Source organism: Aspergillus terreus, genomic scaffold (genome assembly GCF_000149615.1).
Source record: "Aspergillus terreus NIH2624 scaffold_1 genomic scaffold, whole genome shotgun sequence".
Classification (NCBI taxonomy): Eukaryota; Fungi; Ascomycota; class Eurotiomycetes; order Eurotiales; family Aspergillaceae; genus Aspergillus; species Aspergillus terreus.
Genome location: NT_165972.1, coordinates 475,331 through 499,667, shown reverse-complemented (window position 1 = coordinate 499,667; position 24,337 = coordinate 475,331). Strand labels below are relative to the sequence as shown.

Below are 24,337 nucleotides of genomic sequence, written 5' to 3'. Positions count from 1 at the left end.
GAGCGTCTATTACGGCATCAGTCGGCACACCACCTTGCGCGACAGCATTATCTGGGCCTTACCCCTGAAGGTAGGGTTGTCATATTCCCTGCTTACCGTACACGCGAGGAGTTTTGTGCGGATTTGAGGGCAGCATACGTTGCTCTCCCTGACATCGGATGGTTAGACTATTGCAGCCTCACCATGGGAATGGTACCTAGCAGGGATGTATTCGTCTTTCCATGGCAGTATCGAGTTTGCGGTGGACAAATGACATATGGTGGTCGTGAATTGCAAGACATAGATGGGTTATAATCAAGAACAGAGCCTGTCATTTGTTTCTTCTCCTTCCTTTTGATGTTATCCTTCCTATACTAGCTCCGATACCCATCCGTATTTCCCTTTCCCCAGCAACTCGGAAAGCTTCATGGATTGTTCGGAGCTCATGCCCTCACAATGAGACCGTTCACACTCATAGACATCTATTGGATGTGCTTCGACTTTCCGATAATCCGAGAATCGTCAATAATATAGATGTAGGAGAATATTTGGAAATCATTGTCTTGGGAATCTATATGATTGTCAATCATCTATCGGATCTCTCGTGCGATTGGGCGGCAAATACGTGTCAAAGGGGAACTCTCATTCGGCGACACTGGAGCCATCGCCCGCCGTCGCAGGACATTTTGACGTTAACGAAAGCCGACAGGTATAAAATCTCAGAGCCTCAGGCTACTAGATTGCCTCCTTAGGCCTAGCGCCTGTCTACACGCCTTAATATCTAGAGGTCTCCAGGACCTCACCCACAATTCAAACCCAACAGTCCTCCTGGATCAATTCCCGTGACAGAAAACATTTCAAACCCTTCACTCAATGTGTCACTACGGCCTTGTGCTCCGTCTCAGGGGATCGGAAGGAAACATATCTTATGCCGGCCTTTTTCTTCCAAAAGCCACTCCGGGTGGTCGCCCCTTGAAGATCATTCCCGGACAACCCCTCGGATGGGAGACTGGCTGATGAGGCAGTTATCCATCTTGTCTGGTGTGTTTGCCTTAAGTCCTCCCATCGTCGTTGTCTCTCAGCCTCCGCTTGGGTAGCCGCTTTCCGTTGGTTCTCATGCAAGGCAAAAATCTCATCGCGGATCTGGTCTCGTCTTGCTAGCTCTCTTTGCACCGATTCGGGACCAAAGGCGGCGGGGGAAGCCACTATATCGATTATCAGCTAATGGTCTTGGTTCTGGTACGCGACGCTTACCGTCTTGCAAATACTCCTCCTCCAATATACTTAGGGTGTCCCCATACCGGCCGATAAGACGAATGTTAGAGAGCTGGAAGAGGTCGTCGTCCGAATTGACGTTGAAGAAGTATTCACTGCTTTCCGAAAAGACATTCAGGTCGAACAGATAATTCTTGCTTAGGACAACATCAACGCAGAGGTCATCCAGCACATGGAAGTCGCAGCGAACTGTTGTTCCCCCGACTTCCCATGGCACATCTCGTATGACGCCACTTGTCCAGGCGGTAGTTCCGTCGGCGAACTCGACCTCAAGCAATTCCCCGAAATCCCGATCAACGAGCAGCCCAATATTCCGTGCATATGTGCTCGAGATTAGCATAACATCCGAGCCCGTGTCCGGTAGCGCTGAGGTTAGATGACCGTCGAGGTATCCCCACAAGCGCTGCTTCTCCTCACCTAGAAGCCTTAGCCGCAATCGCCTCGGCAAATCAACCAGTTTTGATTTGATGCGATTTTTGAACGTGGTGAGAGTCTTCGTCGCGTTTAGAAAATGGCTTCCTAGGACGATATCGTGAACACATCCTGGCAGGATCCAGCAGTTCAAGATGTGCGGCTTTTGTTCCTTGGCGAATCTCCATGCGACCTCTACCATTCCAGGTGATTGGACGCACTTCTTGTTGGCAAGTTGTATCTTCTTCTGTGTCCAGGCATCAGGACTGAGACCTAGATCACAGGCTAGTTTTGGTGATATGAAGCACATGTCCGCACCACTGTCAGGGAGGGCCTCCACTGGAGTCCCATTGACATCTCCCTCCACAAGGTATTGCCTTGACGCCGAAGAAAATCTGGAAACTTCGGGTGCATTTTTCCCTGGGACAGGGATCATTGGGATATGGGTAGATTCCCAGAAACGGGCTTCCCTCACCTTCGACCTGACGCCTAGCGGCGTCGACTCACACTCGCCGGGAACTCTTGTGCAGGGCAGGCGCTGCTGCAAATCGTCATACCGTTGGAAAAGTTTGTAATTAATACGGTAGCCTTGCAAGCGTAATCTCAGGTCGACACCTTTAAGAATCTCATCATTAATGGGCTCGGAGAGGCATGAAAAGCAGGTCTTCCCTCTTTTTACCGCCGCCGTGGGCAGCTCCCGCTCTATATTGTGGGGATCGTACGATCCCATCAGCGCTGCCTTTGCAAGTACGTCTGATTGGGTCATCGAAGTCGGGAATACGCTTTTATATCTCAATCGGCTGCGGTCGTTCGTATTCGAATGCGAGGGTTCGGCTCAACAGCAATGATTTTTCTCGAAGGGTAACCAAACGCTGAGTCTCTTCGCGTGCGATGGAGAGGATGTTGGGTTCGTTCTTAAAGGAACGGATAAGGAAGAAGTCAGAGTTCAGGATATTTTAACTACATTCGATACAGCCTCCATGTTGACGTGGCACGCCCCTCCGACTACAGAGATGCTGCACTGCCTCAGCAGGCTCTTCGCCAGGATCCCAGGTCTGATCAGCTGATGGCGCTGTTCCCACGTCGGTTACCTCACCAAACATCCTAGTGATCATTTTCCGTGGAAATCATTGCTTCCTATTTCTCATCTCGCAAAGCTCAAATATAGCCGTCTCCCCAGGCGAAAGACAGAGGCCAGCTCAACTAGAAAAGTCTCTTCAGTCTCTCTTTTCAGCCTTGCCGCAGAGCTTGACAACTAATTTCAAATATCTGATTCTCCTCTGTTGCTTCTTGCCTGGCCTATGAATGGAAGCGCAGATTCCAGCGACTGTCGTTCACCCTATGCAAGCGGTCGAAAAGAGGGATTTGCAGATGTCGCCAGATGGATAGCGCTTGATCCGGACAATGAGACATTTATCTATCGCAAATTCGATGAACTCGCGGCCCAAAATCTACTTTATCTACAGGCAGAGATACTTGTTCTCGAAAAGGAACTCAACAAACTGGACGTAAATGACGCCAACAGCGATGATATGGATTTAAGGGATGCCATCAGGACATGGGAGACGCTAACGCAGCGGTATGATGCCAACGACGAAGAAGCGCGATCCCGCATGGATCTGATTGTAAGGATACGTGAGAAACTGAGGGAGTACCGTGCGTTGCAGTCGCGAGACACCCCTTAATAATGGCTGACTGGTGGCCAGATGAGGCGCTCTTGTTGCAAAGCGAGATTGCAAAGCTGAATAAGCCCAACCAACGCGTCCTTGACGCATACACCCAGTGGTTTAAGAAGCCGTATCCTGCACTCGGCGGGCAGGCGAAGACCTTCCTAGATGCGCCACAGGACCTAGTTGCTCTGAACACATCGCCGGCGACGGACTATCTGGCCCTCTTCCTGAGACGGCACTGGCCAGCAAAGGCAAGCGCTCCCGCTACTTAGCCTGCTGATAGTTTGCTGATACCTTACAGGAAGAGCTCTCCCGGGATGGCCTGCACCGTATTGGGCGATTCAACGAGAAGTCCATCTCTATCGCAGTCGCAGTAATTAGCATTATTGTAGCTGCGGTCCTCTTGGTTGGCTGCATCACTGCTCTCTACTTCATCACTAACGATGCCGCCAAGCTCGGCATGATTGCTGCTTTCACCGCTGCGTTTGCTTTGAGCGTTGGCTTGATGACGAATGCACGTCGAGCCGAAATATTCGCCGCTACTGCAGCGTAAGTTATGATGCCCTTTAGGGTCACACAATGCTGACTGAATCCTAGGTATGCGGCTGTCCTTGTGGTGTTTGTGGGTGGAAATATAAACTCGCAGAATGCGGCTACAGCGTGAGGGTGACTGAAGTCATGTCCACTATTTCTGGGCAATTGAAGCAGCAGCCGACTCGTCATCGGTGGATAATGACCGCAAAAGCCTTCTAAGCAAGCGCCTCACTTCGGTCCGTGCCCGGGGTAGAAGGCCGTATAGTACTAGCCGGTGAAAATTAGGCGGTCGCCCTGAGGTTTCTTTGTAGGGAAATGGACTCGCTGGGGATTGCTCGTGTCATCAAGATGCTCTGACACGGGCTGATGCGGAGGGAGGTCGAGTGGTCCTCTCTGTAAAGAGGGAAGGACAACATATAGATGGTGTTCACTTGCGGGCAAAAACATCAGGGTCGTTGTGTTGTTACGGCTAAAATGGCCTACTCTGGGGCGTCAGGTTCTGACTTGATGAGCCCATCGACTAGTCCGTCGCTAGACAGATTTTTCCTTCCTGTGCCTCGGCTCATCCGGTTCACATTACCAATACATTGAATGCGGACACCTTGAGTAACTGGTATTCTGCACTCCAACTCATGCCTCAGTCATGATCGAAGCTAATGTCCCGAAAGAAAAACAATGCGCAAATGTATACATGTTCCACCAGGTCAGCCGCCGTGGACATATCGGCAGCCCCCTGGTGGAACTCGTTTGAATTGCCTCGATCTTCGACAATGGGAACACCGCAGTATCAACATATCTGCTGATGATCAGCTACTTCCTCTCGCAAGCGTTTTTGGTGGCTTCGACGAGGTACTGGGAGGTGACAAGGCAAACTGCGGATGGTGTCCAGGTCAAAGTCTGACGACCTCTCATTGGGTTCAGGTATCTTGAGACTGTGATAGGGGATGAGAAATATTATCGAGGAGTCGACGATTGATGGAGCTATGAGCCAGCGTGTATCAGGATTTGACACGTGCATAGACGTTGGGGGAGGATAACTGCCTAATATACGGCTCGATACTCACCAATTCTCTATATGCACTGCAAGCAACCTTCCTGACGTAACGTGGTGCCTGTACGTAGCGTAGTCGAACCGCTAACTAAGATAGCTCCTTGAAATGCTACCCCAGCAGTAAATGAAGTACCTTATATTATCTCTATACCCATCAGGATGTAGTGAACAAGTCTAACTGCAAAAACAACATGTACTCTCAGTCTATGCAATCCAAAATAGTCTATTCTTGCTTCATCTCCATCACATCTCAACCGTCAATACCACCAAGTAACTTCCGCAACCACTCCGCCCTCGCAGCCCTCGCCCGCATACTGACAGTCGCATCCGGCACAAACACATCGAACCCATGCCAACTCCCCGGCCACACATGCAACTCCGTCGAGACCCCATCCCTCCACAGCGCCGCCGCATACGCAACATCCTGATCACGGAACACATCCGCCTCACCAACATCCACAAACGTCGGCGGCAAGCCCGACAGATCGTCCGCCCGCCCCGGTGCCGTATACATATCCGCATACTCCCTATCCCTCCCGAACGCAAACTCCGCAACCTGCACCACATTCGCCCTCGTCACAGGCGCAATATCCCCAAACTGCCGCATCGACAGCGCGTCCACACGATCATCAACCCACGGGTACATCAGAACCTGCCCGCAGATCTGCGGGCCGCACCGATCGCGCGCGAGCAGCGTCACCCCCGCGGCGAGATTGCCCCCCGCCGAGCCGCCGCAGACGACGAGTTTGCGCGGGTTGAAGCCGAGCTCGGCGGCGTGCGCGCTCATCCATTCCAGCGCAGCGTAGCTGTCCTCCAGCGCTGCGGGCTGCGGGTGCTCCGGTGCGAGACGGTACTCGGCTGTTAGGCAGACGGCGCCGAAGGTCTCAACCCAGTCGAGCATGGTGAGGCCGAGGAAGCGGTTGCCGGTTGCGAGGCCGCCCCCGTGGATGTGTAGGATGCCTGGGGTGTCGGCAGGCTGGTGGGTTGCGTGCTTGGGGCGGAAGATGGTGGCGCGCATTGGGCCTGCCGGGCCGGGGATGTCGCGCTCTTCATAGGAGATGGTGGTTTCTTTTCCTTTGATGGTGTTTTCGACGGTGAAGAGGGAGTTGATGTGTTGGCGGTAGGTGTGTCTTTGCTCTGGGGTGCTGACTTCGAGGAGGGGAGCGGTTTTGTGCGCGTCGGCGAGTTCTGGGTTTAGGGGTGGTCTTAGGATGGAGGGCATGATGAGTAGATTGTATAGATTGGGTATAGTTCCAGATGAAGCTGTCTTGCAGTCAGAGAATGTGGTGTTGTGACGGAGTCTACAGCACTGCGTATCCTCATGTTTATATACATGAAGCCACTTGTTCTATTCTACCGACTCCGTTCTTTTCGGCCCCATTTTAATCATCTTTTGCCCTTTGGTATAGATAACCGATCACTAATGTGTCCGATGCGTTTGTAATGCGGGCTAATGTTAGCGTGCACTAAAAGTCTCCGTGCTGGAATACTATTGAAGGATTCGTAAGCGGCTAGAAGGAGCATTCTGGACTACTAATTTAGTGCTTACGTCTCATGTTTAGCATGACAATGTTCATGACTCGTTCAGCTGCAAGAATAGTAGACAGTCTCATACTAAGGCCCCATGCGCATCCCCCCGTTCGCACACACCACACTCCCCGTACACCACAGCCCATCCGTCGTGCACAACATACCAACAACACCCGCAATCTCACTCGTAAACGCCGGCCTCCGCCCACCCATCTTCTCATTAATCAACCGGATCTGCTCCTCGCTCAACGCGGCCAGCTTCGGATCATCAGCCAGCATCTTACTCAACGGCGTCGCGTCCTGGAACCCCTGCATCTGCCGCCAGAACTCCTCCCCCGTCGCAAAATACATATCCCCAATCACCGGCCCGGGGTTGACGGCATTGACGGTGGCGCGGTCGGCCAGCTCGCGCGCCCACGTGCGCGTCATCGCCTCCAGCGCCGCCTTCGTCCCGCCGTACACCGACTGCCCCGTGAAGCCCAGACTCGACGACACGCTGGAGATGTTGACGATGCGGCCGGAGCGGTCGGTCGGCAGGAACGGCGCGCACGCCTGCGTCAGTAGGAGTGGCGCTAGCACGTTGATCGTGTAGTGCCACGAGAAGTAGTCCGCGTCGATGGGGCCCTTGGTTGCGTCGTTGAGGAAGCGGTCTTTCGACACGCCGGCGTTGTTGATCAGCACGTCGATCTGGAAGTGGCCTGACGCGGTGGTGAAGTGTTGTTTCGCCGCGGCCAGGATGGTCGCTGTCGCTTCGGCGGCCTGCGACAGGTCCGCCTGTACGGAGACGCAGCGGATCGAGTGGGCCTGCGCCAGCTCGGCGCAGAGCTCGTCCGTCCGCGCGCGCGACGACTCGGACGTGAAGTTCAGCAGCAGGTTGCAGCCCTTGTCGGCGAGGTTGCGGGCGATCGCTTCGCCGATGCCTGGGCGGGTTAGTTACGATTACTCCGTACTAGTACTTTCCATAGTCGAGACGATGGGACATACCGCGCGATCCGCCGGTGACGATACCGAACTTTCCTTCAAGAGCGCGAGCCATTGCGTGTGGGGTGGTGGCGGGGTAGATGGCGGGGAGAGGTTAGATGTTTGGTGGTGGAGGGTCGGGAGTTGGGAAGAACAGGGCACTCGAGGACACTCGACCAGGAGCAGCGGATTTATAGGAAACTGGCAGAGGACGATTGCTCCGGAGATGAAGACAGTGGAGTCGGATGGAGAAGAAGAGAGCAGAAGAGAGGATAAAGTCGCGATGCGGTCCACCGGCGGGAAATTGCCGTTTTGGGCTCCGGCGGCACATCTTGCACATCTTAAATGCTTCATTACATAGAAGGGGGGGGGGATCAGACAGCTGGAGATGAAGATTCAGTAGATGGCTATACATAGCTGGATGCTATACACAGTGACTATTTGAATAGTCTGAGCGCGTTCTTCTCGTTATACATTATCGTTCCTTCAAGCTCATGAGAGATCGACAATGACAGACTGTATAGATGGAGTACATGCGCACCACTCTCTAACTATATGCATCCATATCGACAAAGACAACACCCACACTTCATCCAGGGGAGCTTCCACCATCCATTCCATCGGAACCGCCCCTCAAATCCGACTGCAGCCCTCCCAGAGACCAAATACGGTGTTGACGTCATCGCAAATCCCGGGCTGATATCACCACATGGTTCCCCTTCATTATGCTTCATCCACAGCGGAAATGGCTTTCCTTGCCAAACTCTCAATGCGCAGAGCACCAGTTTCCACCTTTTGATGCTGTTAGCGGCCTTTGATTGCCTATGGGTCGAACAGCCGCTGTATCAATACTGTTCGACCACCGAGACGAGCGCTATCACGGCACCAAACTCCGAGCCGGTAGCGTCAAACTGACAGCCAACATGGCCGCGATCGACACGACGGTCTCCGCGCAGCAGCTGGCAGACATGCTCCCCACCGGCGTCGCGATCGTCGACCACGACGACGGCACCGTCTTCGTGAACAGCTGCTTCCGCGCGCTGATGACATGCGCCGCAGCGCGCACCTTCGACGCCTGGTCATCGGCCATCCACCCCGACGACTACGAGCACGTCGTGCACGCCTACCACGAAGCCGTGCGCACGCGCCACCCGCTGCGCGTCGAATACCGCACCCGCAAACCCCCCTACCCGTGGCGGCTGCTCATCCTCACGCCGCTGGGCGACGAGGAGCGGCGGCGCTTCCACCTCGGCCCGGACGGCGGGTTCCTCTGCACGATCTCGGACATCACGCAGGAGAAGTCGGCGGAGCTGTCGCAGAAGCGCATCGCGGAGGAGGCCGAGCAGCGCAAGCAGCAGCAGGAGCGGTTCATCGACATGATCAGCCACGAGGTGCGCAACCCGCTGTCCGCCATCCTGCACTGCACCGAGGACATCCTCGAGGCCGTCAACCAGGACACGCGCGAGAAGATCCGGCTGGCGGAGATTGCGCAGGCGGCCGAGACGATCAGCCTGTGCGTGGCGCACCAGAAGAAGATCGTCGATGATGTCTTGACGTTCTCCAAGCTGGATGCGGCGATGCTGACGCTGTCGCCGCGTCGGGCGCAGCCGCGCCGCCATCTGGCGCGGTCGCTGACTATGTTCAAGCCGGAGCTGCGGAAGCAGAAGATCGCGTTTGAGTATAAACTCGACCACTCGTACGAGGACTGCTTCGTCGACTGGGTCATGGCGGATCTCGACCGCATGAGCCAGGTGCTCATCAACCTCGTGTCGAATGCGATCAAGTTCACGGCCAAGTCGGGGAATGACATGAAGATCCGCGTGTCCATGGGCGCATCGAAACAACGGCCCCCGTCGTACCCGCCGAATGTCGTATTCTTCAACTCGGACGAGAATGCACTGCGGCTGGACGCAACCAAAGACCCCGAATGGGGCGACGGCGAGCCCGTCTACATCATGGTGGCGGTCAAGGACACGGGGATCGGGATCAGCGACGAAGCGCAGAAGCGGCTATTCGAGCGCTTCAACCAGGCCACCCCGCGGACGGAGAGTATCTACGGTGGGTCCGGGTTAGGACTCAACGTCAGCAGACGGCTGTGCCATCTGCACGGCGGGGAGATCGGGGTGAGCTCCAAGGAAGGCGAAGGAAGCACCTTCGGGTTTTTCTTTTCAGTCCGCCGCAGCGAGAAGCCATCCGATGGTGAGCTGTCGGGGCCCGAAAGCGCGGAGATCGACAAACTCTGCAGAGACATCCAGTCGCTGAGCAATGAAGTAACCGATGGCCAGAAAAAGTTCACACAGCCGTCGATACCGGAAAACCCCGAAGTCACGCATGTGGAAGAGGTCGCGCCGCATTGTACGAGCGATGGCAGAACGCAGCATACAGCCAAGATCGCCAGCGACGTGGAATCCAGTTCTTCGAATCAGACGGAGCCCGAGAGCAAGAAGGTCTTGCTCGTCGAGGATAATATCATCAATCAGCAGATCGTCGCACGCAAGCTGAGGGCTTTAGGTTTCAACGTGACGCCGGCCAGTAACGGCCGCGAGGCTCTGGACGAGTTCAGGAAGAAGCAATTCGACTGCATTCTGATGGACCAGGTGATGCCGGTGATGGACGGCAACGCAGCCACACGCGCAATTCGAGATATGGAGAAAGACACGTCGAAGCATGTCCCCGTGCTTGGGGTGACGGCCAATGTTCGATCCGAGCAACGGACGGAAATGTTGGACGCGGGCATGGACGACGTCGTGCAGAAGCCATACAGAATGCGTGACCTTTCAGAAAAGATAAGTCATTTGATTGGGGAGTCAAGTGATGGATCAGCGTCGCCCTCGAGACGCAACTCTTGAGCTTGCACCTTGGGAGCCAGATATTGGAACTCAGACAGCTTGAGACGTCAAAGACGCAAAAAGAAGCGATGACGGCCTTAACAGATCGGGCTAAGGCAACAACGCCTTGTCACCTCTATGGAAGAAGCCATATCAGCCATCCGCTGAAGCTTGTGCAAGTCGAATACATTAGGCGTACTTCTTGACGGAAGATTCCCCGACGAACACAGGGTTCGTCGCCTCCCGGATATTCGGACGAAGCATGAATATAACATGTTAGGACAGAGATAGACGCGCTCCTTCATGTACAGCTGTTATCCGCCAGCAGACTTAGTGTCAGGTGGCTCGAGGTACATAGTAATATGAACTCCTTGTATGTAACGAGATACGAATCACATTGTTCTCGACCCCAGCTGCTAAAGACACGCACCCTTGTTGCTTGCGCATTTTCTGCCCACCGTCTCCAGTCTACAGAAGCAAGACGACTGGATTGGGACATCCGCCACGGCCAACGCTACCTTCAGCTGCGGTTGAATCATCTGCGCTTCGGCACGACGTCCCAGCCTCACCAGACACTCATGGTAGCCATGTAGAGCCCAAACATTGTTCGGATGCCGATGCGTACTCGCAAGTTTATCAGAAAACCCCAGATCCTCGGCATACACTTCTGCGGCCTCGGCCACATGGCCTTGTTCAAGCAGCAGCGCCGCGTAGGCATGTCGCGCGGGCAGCATCCACCCCCACGGTTCCGAGTACAGCAAGTTGTCTTCCTCATGCACGGCCTGGCGGAGCCTAGCAAAGGCTACATCATAGTTTCCTCGGCGGTATTCGACCTCGCCGTCGACCATGGCTGTGGCGACCTTCAGCGTGTCGACGATTTTATTTGGAAAGTCGACACGTGTCGGCGGAACACGCTTGCTCGCAGCGTGATAGAGCTCTCGCTCTCGATCAGCCTCCTCCAGATTCCCAGTCGCAGCCCAGGCAATGGCTTTTCCATAGTGCGTTATTGCGACAGTCACCGAGTAGAGGACTTTGTCTTCCGGGACGGTGAGCCGCTTCAGTTCCTCCCAGCGGCCGAACCGGATGAGCACATGCACTCGCAGGGATAAGAAGAACTCCATCCACTCGATCATCGGGGGCGATTTCATGCGCAGCAACTCCTCTGTAATTGTGGCTTCCATGCGGTCGGTAGACTCCAGGGCGACCTGCGACTGTCCGGCGAGCATCGCCGCGTAGATCAGGGAGTGGTAGACATGGAGGCGATAAACACTGTAAAAGTTCTTTCCCCCGCGACGGGCGAAGAATTTATCGTCGGCGATGGATGCTTTCATGTTACCGTCGATCGCACGGCGGTAGTCACCGATAAGGACGTCCAAGTGCGACGGCATGTGAGGCATATGCCCGGCCTCGGGAGCGAGATCGCGGAGATGATCTGCCGGGACCAGGGCCGCTTCGGGGGTGTCTGACATTTCCATGAGGTGAATATACATGTGGAGAATGCCGGGGTGCTTTTTTGACGCAGGAAATGTAAGGCCTCGCTCCAGCACGGCTTTAACTTCGACCACTGCGGTGTTCAGATTCGGCTTCCCTGTGAGAGCGTCGTACAAGCCCCAGGGGCTCATATTCATCAGCGCGTCGGCGTACAGAGCGAGAATATCCAAGTCATCCTTGCCAAACTGTTCATAGACGGGCTTCATGGCCGCCGCGTAGGCTTTGTTGAAGGGGCCAAATTCTCTCGTGTTCTCGTCGCTTGGGAAGCGTTTCTGTACAGCTTTGAGCAGTGCTCTCTCTACGGGTAATGCGCGAGCGAGATGTGGCTCCGCGGCCTGGGCGAGAAGATGGCACTTTCGAATTGACCGGCCCAGGTCGTCTGGGTCGAATGCCGCCCATTTCTTGTTATAGTTCGGACCGGTGGCGTAGGCAGCGCCCCAATAGCCCATCACACAGGTGGGATCGTGCGCAATCGTCTGTCGGAAGCAGAAGGCGGCTTCTTCATGGTTGAAGGCGTAGGCCCAGATGAGGCCCCGGTTGAACCATATCTGGGCGTCAGGGTTTTGGGTCGTGACCGGACGAGAGAAGGAGCCGAGATCGAAGTACTCGTGAGCCGCTGGAATGGGCGTTTCTTTGGGGAGGATATCGGACATGGTGGTGGCGAGTGTGGGATGATGGTGGGAGAGTGCGGGGAGAGTAACCTTTGAGAGGAGGAGTGAGGGGTCATTTAGGCACCCCTGCTTATGTACTAGAGGTGCAAGAGGTGCGAGACGTGCATTTATGCAGTCACTGAAAAACATAAAGATGTAAATATCTTAAAATAGGGAATAGTTAGCTGGTTGGAGTTTGATGTCTCCCATATGCACAGGAAAGCTGTAGTAGAATACATGGACACTCTTGGTATCTGACTCAGGACTGAGTATATACATCAACCAAGATATCAATGCTCAATATCACTTCCTCAACTCAACTACTGCCAATCTATACTTCTACTTGCATTGTACATTATTATCAACTCATCAACACGAGTCATCGACCCACTACTGGCCGCGCCCTTCCGTTGACATTGACATGCCGACGCCAACCGTATAAATCACCGTCCAGTGCAATATTCTATGCATCTTCATCTATATGCTCCGACACCACAATATGGAATCACCAAACGAGACAATTGAACTGTCCCACGAGTTCAACGCTCCCCCAGATAATGAATCTAATGCTGGCGTCAGCGTCGCATTCCCCGAAGGGGGCAAAGACGCCTGGACATGCCTCTTGGGCGCTGTTCTCCTCATGTTCCCATCATTCGGCTTCCAGACCGCAGGTAAGCCCCTCCTATCCCATGAACAATCAATCCGACTAACAGACCCAGTCGGCTCCGTGCAAGACTACATCAGCACGCACCAGCTATCCGCCTACAGCGTGCGCGACGTCGGCTGGATCACCGCCATCCTCGTCTTCCTGACCCTCTTCCTCGGCGTGCAAGTCGGCCCCCTGTTCGACCGCTACGGCCCGCGCGCCCTGCTCCTCGGCGGCTCGCTCGCCAGCTTCGCCTCGTACATGCTGCTCGCCCAGTGCACAGCATACTGGCACTTCCTCCTCGCCCTCAGCCTCCTCGGCGGCGTGTCCGCCGCCATCCTCTCCACCGTCGCCATCAGCGTGCTCAGCCACTGGTTCGACCGCCGCCGCGCCCTCGCCTCGGGCATCTGCATGGCCGGCTCCTCCGCCGGCGGCGCCCTCATCCCGCTCATCCTGCGGTCCTCCTTCGCCGCGCACGGCTGGGCCTGGTCCATGCGGCTAATCGCCTTCATCGCCCTGGCCGCCTACCTCCTCGGCATCGTCCTCGTCAAGGGGCGCCTCCCGGCCAGCCCGCACCGCCGCGCAACCATCGACCTCCGCGCGTTCCGCTCGCCGCGCCTGTGTTTCCTGGCGACGGGCGTGTTCGCCTTCGAGTTTATCATCTTCGGCTGCGCGGCGCTGCTCCCCACGTATGTGCGGTACGCGGGGCTCCCCACGGACGTCCAGTTCTACGCGCTCACCGTGCTCAACGGCATGAGTCTGCTGGGCCGCGTGCTGCCCGGCTTCGCGGCGGACCTCCTTGGCCGGTTTAATATCCTGCTTGCGCTGGTGGTGGCCACGCTGGTGGTGATGGCGGCCGTGTGGCTGCCGATCGGATCGCGCGACGAGGCGACCCTGTATGCCGTTGTTGCGGTGTTTGGCTTCGGGTCCGGCGGGTGGTTGTCGCTGGCGCCGGTGTGTGCGGGCCAGCTGTGCCGGGCGGAGGAGTACGGCCGGTTCTATGGCACGGTGTACTGTGTTGCGGCGTTTGGGGTGCTGGTCACCGTGCCGGTTGGGGGGGAGCTGCTGCAGGCGACGACGCCGCAGGTGCTGGTGGGGTTTTATTCGGCGGTGCTGGTGGTCGGGCTGGCGAGTGTTGTGTTGGCGCGGTGGGCGTTGTTGGATTGGAAGTGGAGGTGGAGGGTGAAGGTGTAGATGTAGATGTTGTCTATTAAATACTAACGTAGATATAATACATGTGGATCTAGATCTTGCAACAACCTAATATCACAACCCAACGCCATGTCTAGTTGAGGCTCTTGGCCGCCACCTCGAGGAGGTTGTCCTCGCCCAGGGCGTTCTGTGTGTAGCGCGCGTTGTACTTGAGCACCTTCTTGACCTTGTTGTAGTCCTGGACGGTCAGGGGCAGGGGCTCGGTGCTCAGGTACCAGGCGACGTCCTCGGAGCAGGGAGGGGTGGTCAGGGAGCCAGAGTACTGGTAGATGCCATGCATGTAGAGGTGGTGGGTCAGGCCGGCGAAGTCCATCTCCCCGGTGTGGGTGAAGGCACCAGGCTCCTCGATCTCGAGAACGTGGTCGAAGATGGTGTCGAACAGGGGGACGGAGTATCCGAGCTCGGAGAGCTGGAAGAAGAAGCCGACGACGGCGGTGTCTTTGGCTATACGATGTTAGGGTTGATACTTGTAGAGTGCATGGGACGCTGCATACCCTTGTTTTGGAACACAAAGTGAACCTCCATGGGATAGTACTCGTCGTTGACGCGGTGCTCGCTGGGGGTATGGAAGTGGAACTGGGCCAGGGGAAGGCTCTTGTTGCCCACAGTGAGAGATCCGTTGGTCAGAACGACCTCGAGGCCGGACCCAAGGTTCTCAAACTTGGCGTAGTCGGCCTTGGGGATGTCGAACTTCAGGGATCCCGGGGAGACATAGTCGATGTCCTCGGAGTGGATGACGATGGGGGACTGGTGCTTGCCCGTGGCGCAGGCAGAGTTGGCCTCGGGGTCCAGGCCGTACCAGTTCAGCGGACCGCCCATCTCGGTGTAGTTATAGGAGTTGGTCTCAACGACGCCGTCAGCCCGACGGGCATGGCGGATGCAAGAGGCCGAGGCGGCCACAGCCAGGGAGAGAACGGCAGCAGTGAGCTTCATGGTGTAAAAAATGAAAGTGATATATCAAAGAGCGAGTCAGAATGATTGACAAAGGAGTGGGTGGATGATCAACGGGGAAGTCGAGGGAGACAGCCACCCTTTTAAGTGTCTCCCGGTCATTTCTGGTCGATATGCCCACTGTGCACTCCTGCTCCGTCATTCGGCACGCGATACCCTCGCTTGTCGGGGCTGATGCCCCTTTCCATGCCGTGTCCATGTGTGTATCCATTGTTTTCACATCCTATGGCTCCGCCGCCCTGGATATGGCTAGCGCTTGTTGAGATTCTCCGCTCTCAGTGCGAGCCAGGCTCGACAGGGACAGAGATCAACGAGGTACGATTCAGCAATGCGCCTGACGAACCTGGCTACGGTCCCTGTGAGGGATAGTAGACGGATCTCGGAGCTGATCGCATGCTCGCTGGTCCCGGATTGGTCCCGACGGCAGGGAAAGGATGAAGGAAGCGATTAAAACATGGGTCCAGTGGATCCTGGGATTCTTTCGTAGACACAAACCCAGCGGCAATTTGTTCAGCTCCGCCTCGGTAGCTGCGAGGGACGTATTTGACGATCCCAATAAGGGATTACTTCGTAGGAGAGACAGGTCGACAGGGAGGGTTTGTCTCGTGGCCCATGTACATATTGACATGAAACACCTGGGAACTGGAATGGGTGAAGTCCCCTGCAGGAGAAGACGCATCTTGTGGAGGCTAGCTGAGGATCCTTCTCCAGAGCACTGCCATGGGAACATCCTGAAGACTTTTCAGAGCAGCTGGCGGAGGAAGCCGGCGTGCCGGCCAACTGGGGCAGCCATGCCGGGTCACTATGGCATCTGGAGACTGTGGAGAGACAATGGACATGAATCGGAAAATTGGATGGTTCGATCCGTTCCAATGGAGCGGATGGACAGATCGATCCTTCCAGGGGATGGGGTCCTCGTATGAACTATTAGGTATGTCCAGAGATATGCCGAGATGCTCCGCAGGATGCGCTAAGCAGCGCTAAGCGACGGTCAAGCCTCGCCAATTTGCGTCAGCCGGCTTAGCGTGGGCTGGACACATGGGACTCAAGCCCTAACCACGGCATGCAAGGAGCCGGAAATTGTTTCCGCCATCCATTAAAGTCGGTGATGCCAGGGAAGAAGAGAAGAGAAGAAGTTGATATTTGTCTGGAAAATAGTCTACTTCCAATTCTTTGGTTTAGGGTAAAGCTCTAGCAGGGAGTCATGTCAGTTATATTTTGTCTGTTGAAAGTATGCATCATGATCAAGCTATCGTTAGTTACGCCCCTCCCGCAGCCCCTTTTCGGAGAGAAAACAGAATATAGAATAGATTAATATGAAATCAAGTCTTGTGGGCTGAAGAAGGGTTTTCATTGGAGGCATATGGGTATATAACAGGGCCTGTCCATCTGCTTATTTCATATGCACAATGGCTCGCAGCAGGTCAGCCATAGACATTGCAACAGCCTTCCCTGGTCCCTGGAGGACATACACACACCAAGGCAACAAGAGGACTTGAACTGACTCATGGGCCCTCAGACCCGATAATTTCTTTTTTTCCAGGTCGCTACGTTGATTTGGGCCCGGCGAAATAAGTACTACCTACCTTTTAAGACGAAACAGTATCCCCAGACATCTCGACTATCTTCCGTAGTTCGAAGAATCTGGTTCCCTGTGTCAAGTGCGCGCACTTGGACGTGTGGTGTGTAGATAGGCAAACGCTGGTTATTCACTGCCTCTACTCTGAGAAGACCTGTCCTTGAAAGACTTCCTTAGGTTGGGTAATTGCTGAATATATACTAGGTAATAATACACCCACCAGATGCATCTCCTTGGTCCATCAACAGTATGTGATACATATCATAGATCATTATATATTGCCGCGAAAACCACTAGATTGCCCTCCTAGTGAAACCTCAAGATATCATTGACAACTAATATCCAGTGGCAGAACAAAGAACCTCTCTGCGTAATCACCGAGTTGTTTATTTGCTGACCGTGCGCGCATAAACCCTCCCTTGCTTTATGGAATCAAGATCTCAAAACTTCAAGAGACCCGTACATCCTTCCACTTAGAACCTCGCATATGCTATGTCTTGAGCCGACAATGAACCCATATGCAACTGAACCAGAACATATCCCGCCCACTGACTTGTACGCCGACATCCCGCTTTATGGACGGTATCGCCCCAAACCAGGCGATTTCCGTGTAAAACCCGAGCATATCGGCTCCCAATCCTCAGATGCAACGCAATACTGGGAGTCAGTAGTGAGTCTCTGTGATGAATCGACGCGAATCTATCCTGCAGACGAAGGGGGTCGCGATGTGTTCGCCCTGGGAAGTGTCATCGTCAAATCAGGCCATCTCCATGACACACCCGAAAACGATTATTCCTTCGCCGATGCTAATGAAGTCGAGGCCATCTCGATTGCCAAAAATGTCCTCGGGAATATCAGAGTACCGGAAATCTACTTTGCTGGCAAGGTAATGATCCTTGAGGTGCTCTCCTATATATTCGTACCCGACAACTGACACCTCCTAGATCCGGGGCCGCCAAGTGCTGATCCAAGAAAGACTCCCGGGTGTTGCGCTGTGTGTTGCATGGCCGTATCTTTCCCAAGGCCAAAAGGAGTCCTTTAAAGAGCAGGCAAGAGGGATCCTCCGTCAGCTCCATATTATCAAGCCTCCCGATGGATGCCGGGTTCGGTCCCATGTTGTGCAAGATCTGAACATTCTCAGCAACGGTCGGATCAATCCTCTGGAAGGCGGGATTATCTTTTCAGATAGGAATACCGACCCAGACTTGAGCTTTATGCATAACGACTTGACTCAATCCAATTGTATCGTTGATAACGACCAGATTGTGGGACTAATCGATTGGGAGATGGCTGGATTCTTCGGCTGGAAGACGGCCGGCGAGGTTCACCGGAGGATTCGGACGCCCCAAAGAGAGCATTTTGTGAAGGCCTCTCTAAGCGAAGAGAGACTTCAGGATATTATGTTCTGGATTGATCTATACGACTGTCAGGTTAGCCGGTACCCGGATCAGCCGGAAGATCAAAAGTAGATCTTTCTTTCCATACTCAATTCTATCTGGTGTTGGATGAGAATGCCTGTTGGTCACTACATGCTCATGTCCATCCTCGAACCATCCAAAAGCAACTAGAGCTATCCTTCTCTTCTAATCCAGCTTGTAATCGCAGAACCATTTATGCATTCATGAATGCATAGCCCACCATGTATAGCCGCGGCATGGATAGCTCCACCTTGCCACCTTGATTTGATAATGATTTGAAATCAGCACATTGCCGTTATACATGTTGTATAAATTAGTAGAATTAGTCCCCAAACCTACCTTACTACGGTACTACTCCCCCAAGCAGCTCATCCACCATGAAAGAAGCCATCGTCGCCCCCGGTCCGACAGTGACCATCACCGATGCCCCCATCCCCGTCCCCGAGCCAGACCAGGTCCTCATCCAGGTCGTCGTCTCGGGCACGAATCCTAAAGACTGGTACCAATACCCACTATCTACACCACATACACCGCAGTGCAGCACAACACTAACAAATCCCAGGAAAGTCCCAGAATGGACCAACTCCCCCTCCAACCCGGGCGACGACATCGCCGGCATCGTGACCTCCGTCGGCGCAAACGTCACCGAGTTCAAGCCCGGTGATCGCGTCGCCGCCTTTCACGAGATGATGAAGCCGAGCGGCAGCTTCGCCGAGTACGCCATTAGCTGGCAGCATACGACCTTCCATATCCCCCACAACATCTCCTTCGAAGGTACATAGTATTCCCGGTCTATCAGCGCCAATTCTCCCACAGCTGCTATAACGTGAACAGAAGCAGCCACCATTCCCCTGGCCGCCATGACCTCCGCCGTCGCCCTGTACCAACATCTCCGTCTGCCGGTGCCCTGGCAGCCCGCGACCTCCCCGCTGCCCCTGGTCATCTACGGTGGTGCCTCCGCCGTTGGCGCCTACGCTATCCAGCTCGCCCGCCGCAGCAACATCCACCCCATCATCGCTGTCGCCGGCCGCGGTATCCCCTTCGTCGAGGGGCTGCTTGACCGCAGCAAGGGTGATTCCGTGATCGACTACCGCCAGGGTGATGATGCCGTGATCTCTGGTATCCGGGCGGCACTGGCGGCTGTCGGGCAAGATGAGGTGAAGGTTGCGTATGACGCTGTCAGTGAGAATGGGAGCTACGTCAATCTGTCGCGCGTCATCGCTCCCGGGGGGAAGATTGCACTAGTCCTTCCCCCGAAAAAGAACCCGGAGATTCCCGACACTGTGCAGCTGGAGACCCTGACTGTCGGGGAGGTGCATGGCACGCCGGAGGACCAGGACTTCGGGCATGTGTTTTTCCGGCTGATTGGAAAGGGCCTGCGGGATGGGTGGTTCAAACCCCATCCGCATGTGGTCGTCCCCGGTGGACTGGGTGGATTACAGCAGGCGTTGACGGATCTGAAAGGGGGCAAGGCCAGTGCCGTCAAGTATGTGGTGCGCATTGCCGAGACTGAAGGTGTGACGGCCAAAATTTAAGACGCAGTCGAAAGCACCTAGTGTTGATCCCATATGGTGAATAAAATGAATAAACAAGACAGTGTCAACTGACAATAGATTTATTGATTATGGCAAGACAGTGTCTAATTTATCGTAACATCCCTAGTACGCACTGTTGAATGCAAAATACTCCCAAAGGTCCCGCCGTGCAACCAAAACACTGCCCTGAGAACCCCATATATGCCACTTTTATTGCCGTTGAAGACAAATCTTTTGAGCTCCAAGTTGATACAGAACTCTTTATGTTAGTCGTAACATCGTGATATGTTGAAAAAATCTAGGCCCAAGGGTATACCAAATCAACAACGAACAGAAACGACGAATTTAGTAGCGGTAGCTAGAGAACGTTAGCCAGGCTCAGTATGCGGAAGTTCGGACGGAACGTACTGCTCGGCCTTGTAAGGACCGTTCGCACCGAGACCAAGGTACTCGGCCTGGACGGGGGTAAGCTTGGACAGCTTGGCGTTGACGTGCTCGAGGTGGAGCAGAGCAACCTGCTCATCCAGGACCTTGGGAAGGACATAGACGCCAACGGGCTTCTTGCCGGTGGCACCGAACTCGACGTACTTCTGGCCGAAAGCGGCGTCCTCGGCCTTGAAGAGGGCGATCTGAGCGAGCACCTGGTTGGAGAAAGAGCAGGACATGACGAAAGAGGAGTGACCGGTGGCACAGCCAAGGTTGACCAGACGTCCCTCAGCCAGCAGAATGATATGGCGTCCGTTGGCCATAGTATAACGGTCAACCTGAGGCTTGATGTTCTGGACAGACTTGGCATTGGCCTTGAGCCAGGCAACGTCAATCTCAATATCGAAGTGGCCGATGTCTGCTCATGTTAGTACTCACGTGGGATTGATCGAAGCCAGAAAACTTACTGCAAACAATGGCGTCGTTGCGCATCACTTCGAAGTGCTTGCCGACGAGGATATCACGGCAACCAGTGGTGGTGACGAAGATCTGACCCAGAGGAGCAGCCTCCTCCATAGTAGTGACCTCGTAACCCTGAACGGCGGCCTGGAGGGCGTTGATGGGGTCGATTTCGGTCACCAGAACCCGCGCACCCATGCTGTGGAGAGCCTGCGCACAACCCTTGCCAACATCTCCATAACCAGCGACGACAGCGACCTTGCCTGCCACCATGACGTCCGTCGCGCGCTTGATACCGTCCGTGGGGAGGTCAGCATTGCCCTTTTTTTGTGTGAGGGAAGGGGGTAAGGGGGGTGGTACCAATGAGCGACTCGCGGCAACCGTACAGGTTGTCAAACTTGGACTTGGTGACGGAATCGTTGACGTTGATGGCGGGAACAAGCAGCTTGCCCTCCTTCATCATCTTGTAGAGGTGGTGGACACCAGTGGTGGTCTCCTCAGACAGACCGTAGCAGCCCTGGAGCATCTCGGGGTACTTGGTGTGGACGAGGGAGGTGAGGTCACCACCGTCGTCAAGGATGAGGTTGAGCTTCTGGCCATCCTTGAAGGAGACGAGCTGCTGCTCCAAGCACCAGTTGTACTCCTCCTCGGTCTCACCCTTCCAGGCAAAACTTCGACAGGTTAGCGTGGGTTGATCATGAAGGGCTGTTCGGAGACTTACACAGGGACACCGGCGGCGGCAATGGCGGCAGCGGCGTGGTCCTGGGTGGAGAAAATGTTGCAGCTGGTCCAGGTGACCTCAGCACCAAGAGCGACGAGGGTCTCGATGAGGACGGCAGTCTGGATGGCTAAGGGAGGTCAGGGAAGTTCGGACGAAAGCTGGTGTAGCACAGAACACATACTCATGTGCAGACAACCGGCAATGCGGGCGCCCTTGAGGGGCTGGTCAGCGGCGTATCTCTTGCGGATGGCCATGAGACCAGGCATCTCAATCTCAGCGATTTCGATCTCACGGCGACCGAAAGCGGCCAGAGACTGAAAGGTGTCAGCAGTCGGAGGAGGAGCGAGGAGCGGTGAAAACACGTACGAGGTCGGCGACCTTGAACTTCTGAGCGGGGGCAGCCATGGTGAGTGATGGAGAATGAGATGGAGGAGACTGGAGGAGGTTAGAATGATCAATTCGAGAAGGGTGGGTGGGATATAACGTACAGAGGATGGATCGAGTGAAAGGGAGTGAGAGGAGGATGGAAGAGGAAGAGAAAAATAAGAGGGAGAGAAGAAAGAGGGGGAGAAGAAAAGCCCCGCAGGATTTGCAGCGGGGCCAATCTTACCATTCTTACCGTCGGCTGCCCCTCGTTGGCAGGGGTCGTATGGGCATTACCAGTCTTACCGTCTCTCCCCATATATTTTGCACCACATCCAGCGTAATGCCAGAACACAGTCTGCATCTCACATCTCACATCAGACCACAACAACGCTTCAAACATGTCAATTGGAGGGCATATTTTGGATCGATAATATGCCTCATAATATCGAGGGTGTTTGAAAGGGTTGCATTAGCTGAGACATCGGTGAAATACTACCAGTGGTCCATTCAGGCCCCCTTCTAAGGCCGGTATGCAGATAAACAAACACGTGGATAATTTGAAGTCTGCCAGAATCAATCTCAGCTTCACAATGGGAGAATGGGTGTCTACCATATATCCACTTAGTACTAGTATGCTCCATCGTGACCGACTGTCGGAATAAACTCGGATGCAGGAATGTTGGCCTCACCTGCACATCGCCGTATCAAGGGGCTCCCTCTACCTTGAACTTCTCTACTCCCAGCCTATGAGCAAGACACTCTATAATAACCCTCAATTACGCAACCAACCTCACGATGAAATTCGTATACCTTCTCACCACATCCCTCGCCCTTGTCCCTTTTGCAATGGCGGTCCCTGCACAGAACGAGATCACGATCGCAGGGACTTCGTGTCAGGTCAAGGGAGGCGATAAAATAGCCAATCAGGCATGCAAGAATACTGTAAGTCATTCAATCTACATCGATCTTTATTAAACTAACTGGCATAGTGCCAGCAACAGGGACCAGAGTGGACAGGGGGGTATTGCGACACCAAGCAGTAAGAATCCCGCATCTAACAAGGGGCTTTGCTTACGATTTAGGATTTGCCATTGCACTTTTGGAGACAAGTAAAGATTGCTCTTGATGGGTACCTAGTAATTGTGGCGGAGTATAGCTTGTCCATACATGAGTGTCATCTGAAGTATCACATCACATCCAGTACTGCTTATACCCCGTCTCCAAACCGATAGTAGTTCATCCATCGCTGTATGATTAGCTTCGGGTGCAGATACAGTAGACAGAGAACTCACCTTATCATAAGGCTTGGACGCATCACAGAACCGTAGATCCGTAGCCAGGCGAATAACATTGTCAGGGTCGTTGTTGATTGTTGACGCGTGGATCTACCGATATATATTAGCCAACAATAACATCACGGAACACGCTCGCATCGACTCACCACATGAGGCTTGTGCAAGACAACATCGCCCGCCTCATATGCGGAGACAAGCCAGCGACGACCGTGTTCCTTTGCAAATTCCGCAGGGAACTCGGACAGCAGACCCGTCGCCATCATATTCGAGTTGAAGGCCGATCGAGCCTGTTCCTCCGTCAAGCCAGCCTGTCTCGCCTTGTTCGTGAACTCCTCTTCAATCTTCTGGCCGACGCCATCGCCTGCAATTGTCAGAACAGCTGCGACCTCGTATGCCCAAAAGAAAAGGGTAGATACCATTCTCCAGATAGATCAACCCCCCACCGTTGAGCTTAATATCACCCATAGGAACCCACGCGGTCACAGCCGTCGGCTCACCATACCGAAGAAAGATCTGGTCGTAATGGACACCGATTGGCTTGCTCCCGGGGATATTGTTCCGGAGAAGCGTCCGCTTGAACGTCAACGTATCCTGTCCCCAGGCCGTGAACTCGGCAATAAACTTGTAAAGGTCGGGGTGGTGGACGAGCTTTTCCGTGTACCAGTCCTTGTAATGAGCCTCAATGGCGCGGTCAACAAACTGCGCTGCATTGTCACCCCCGGGACGGCCGTTGCCTGCCGCATGGCCCGCACCAATACCGGGATAGTCGTCGATGGACTTGCTCTTGTTGAAAACGCCCTCGACCGGATCTGTGCCCGGCTCGAGGACTTCGGTCGGAGCCAGGTACTCGAAGTAGCGACGACGGGCGTCGAGGACGTCCTCGCGGGGGAGGAGTCCCTTCAGAAAGAGGTAGCCGTCTTCGTTGTATCGCTTGCGCAGCTCGTCCAGCGGGAGGCTGGGGTCTGAGGCCCGCAGGAAGGCGGCATTTTCCGACGTAAGAGGGCCGTCGTTGACGGCGAGTTTGGTGTCGTTGAGAAGGCCAACCATTTTGACTTAGCTTCTGTGTGAGGGTGACTGGATGCTCGTGCGATTCGAGTCTCTCGCCCGGGGATTTCCCCGAATAAATAACTATCCAGCGCCATCGTAATTTCTGTCACCCCGCATGCACTGGAGTCGCGATGATGTACCTGGATGCGATATCGCAAGCGAGGCAATATTCCCCGGCCGGATTTACCCCACATGGACGTGGAATGATACTTATTTAGGCGGATCCCTAGCGGGGTAATATCCTGCATTGGGCAGATAAACTTCCATATGATGATTTTCTATACAACTTGATGCATTGGTGTG

At 54.5% G+C, this 24,337-nt stretch overlaps 12 protein-coding genes across 12 annotated transcripts; 5 read left to right on the top strand and 7 right to left on the bottom strand.

The window, feature by feature from the left end:
• Positions 1-849: 849 nt before the first annotated feature.
• ATEG_00173 (retropepsin-like aspartic protease) lies at positions 850-2,431 on the bottom strand (the record flags this gene model as incomplete). Its single annotated transcript, XM_001210259.1, has 2 exons — positions 850-1,184; positions 1,234-2,431. 2 exons carry the CDS (start codon positions 2,429-2,431, stop codon positions 850-852), a joined length of 1,533 nt encoding a protein of 510 aa, XP_001210259.1.
• Positions 2,432-2,966: 535 nt separating this feature from the next.
• On the top strand, positions 2,967-3,999 carry ATEG_00172 (uncharacterized protein; the record flags this gene model as incomplete). The annotated part of the gene is made up of 4 exons (XM_001210258.1): positions 2,967-3,321; positions 3,372-3,517; positions 3,637-3,884; positions 3,933-3,999. The coding sequence occupies 4 exons, from the start codon at positions 2,967-2,969 to the stop codon at positions 3,997-3,999; spliced, it is 816 nt and encodes a 271-aa protein (XP_001210258.1).
• A 1,171-nt stretch (positions 4,000-5,170) lies between these two features.
• Positions 5,171-6,142, bottom strand: ATEG_00171 (alpha/beta hydrolase; the record flags this gene model as incomplete). The annotated part of the gene is made up of 1 exon (XM_001210257.1): positions 5,171-6,142. One exon carries the CDS (start codon positions 6,140-6,142, stop codon positions 5,171-5,173), a length of 972 nt encoding a protein of 323 aa, XP_001210257.1.
• Positions 6,143-6,386: 244 nt separating this feature from the next.
• Positions 6,387-7,486, bottom strand: ATEG_00170 (SDR family oxidoreductase; the record flags this gene model as incomplete). Its single annotated transcript, XM_001210256.1, has 4 exons — positions 6,387-6,409; positions 6,470-6,508; positions 6,615-7,370; positions 7,435-7,486. 4 exons carry the CDS (start codon positions 7,484-7,486, stop codon positions 6,387-6,389), a joined length of 870 nt encoding a protein of 289 aa, XP_001210256.1.
• An 847-nt stretch (positions 7,487-8,333) lies between these two features.
• On the top strand, positions 8,334-10,259 carry ATEG_00169 (hybrid sensor histidine kinase/response regulator; the record flags this gene model as incomplete). Its single annotated transcript, XM_001210255.1, has 1 exon — positions 8,334-10,259. The coding sequence occupies one exon, from the start codon at positions 8,334-8,336 to the stop codon at positions 10,257-10,259; it is 1,926 nt and encodes a 641-aa protein (XP_001210255.1).
• A 447-nt stretch (positions 10,260-10,706) lies between these two features.
• On the bottom strand, positions 10,707-12,382 carry ATEG_00168 (tetratricopeptide repeat protein; the record flags this gene model as incomplete). Its single annotated transcript, XM_001210254.1, has 2 exons — positions 10,707-10,777; positions 10,864-12,382. 2 exons carry the CDS (start codon positions 12,380-12,382, stop codon positions 10,707-10,709), a joined length of 1,590 nt encoding a protein of 529 aa, XP_001210254.1.
• Positions 12,383-12,878: 496 nt separating this feature from the next.
• On the top strand, positions 12,879-14,219 carry ATEG_00167 (putative MFS monocarboxylate transporter; the record flags this gene model as incomplete). Its single annotated transcript, XM_001210253.1, has 2 exons — positions 12,879-13,050; positions 13,099-14,219. The coding sequence occupies 2 exons, from the start codon at positions 12,879-12,881 to the stop codon at positions 14,217-14,219; spliced, it is 1,293 nt and encodes a 430-aa protein (XP_001210253.1).
• Positions 14,220-14,310: 91 nt separating this feature from the next.
• On the bottom strand, positions 14,311-15,170 carry ATEG_00166 (carbonic anhydrase family protein; the record flags this gene model as incomplete). Its single annotated transcript, XM_001210252.1, has 2 exons — positions 14,311-14,681; positions 14,732-15,170. The coding sequence occupies 2 exons, from the start codon at positions 15,168-15,170 to the stop codon at positions 14,311-14,313; spliced, it is 810 nt and encodes a 269-aa protein (XP_001210252.1).
• Positions 15,171-17,275: 2,105 nt separating this feature from the next.
• On the top strand, positions 17,276-18,236 carry ATEG_00165 (uncharacterized protein; the record flags this gene model as incomplete). Its single annotated transcript, XM_001210251.1, has 2 exons — positions 17,276-17,653; positions 17,712-18,236. 2 exons carry the CDS (start codon positions 17,276-17,278, stop codon positions 18,234-18,236), a joined length of 903 nt encoding a protein of 300 aa, XP_001210251.1.
• An 809-nt stretch (positions 18,237-19,045) lies between these two features.
• Positions 19,046-19,550, top strand: ATEG_00164 (uncharacterized protein; the record flags this gene model as incomplete). The annotated part of the gene is made up of 2 exons (XM_001210250.1): positions 19,046-19,353; positions 19,499-19,550. 2 exons carry the CDS (start codon positions 19,046-19,048, stop codon positions 19,548-19,550), a joined length of 360 nt encoding a protein of 119 aa, XP_001210250.1.
• A 515-nt stretch (positions 19,551-20,065) lies between these two features.
• ATEG_00163 (adenosylhomocysteinase) lies at positions 20,066-21,731 on the bottom strand (the record flags this gene model as incomplete). The annotated part of the gene is made up of 7 exons (XM_001210249.1): positions 20,066-20,078; positions 20,129-20,564; positions 20,614-20,868; positions 20,966-21,276; positions 21,327-21,453; positions 21,508-21,640; positions 21,693-21,731. The coding sequence occupies 7 exons, from the start codon at positions 21,729-21,731 to the stop codon at positions 20,066-20,068; spliced, it is 1,314 nt and encodes a 437-aa protein (XP_001210249.1).
• Positions 21,732-22,883: 1,152 nt separating this feature from the next.
• ATEG_00162 (uncharacterized protein) lies at positions 22,884-24,034 on the bottom strand (the record flags this gene model as incomplete). Its single annotated transcript, XM_001210248.1, has 4 exons — positions 22,884-22,910; positions 22,985-23,077; positions 23,134-23,348; positions 23,404-24,034. The coding sequence occupies 4 exons, from the start codon at positions 24,032-24,034 to the stop codon at positions 22,884-22,886; spliced, it is 966 nt and encodes a 321-aa protein (XP_001210248.1).
• Between the last annotated feature and the right edge of the window lie 303 nt (positions 24,035-24,337).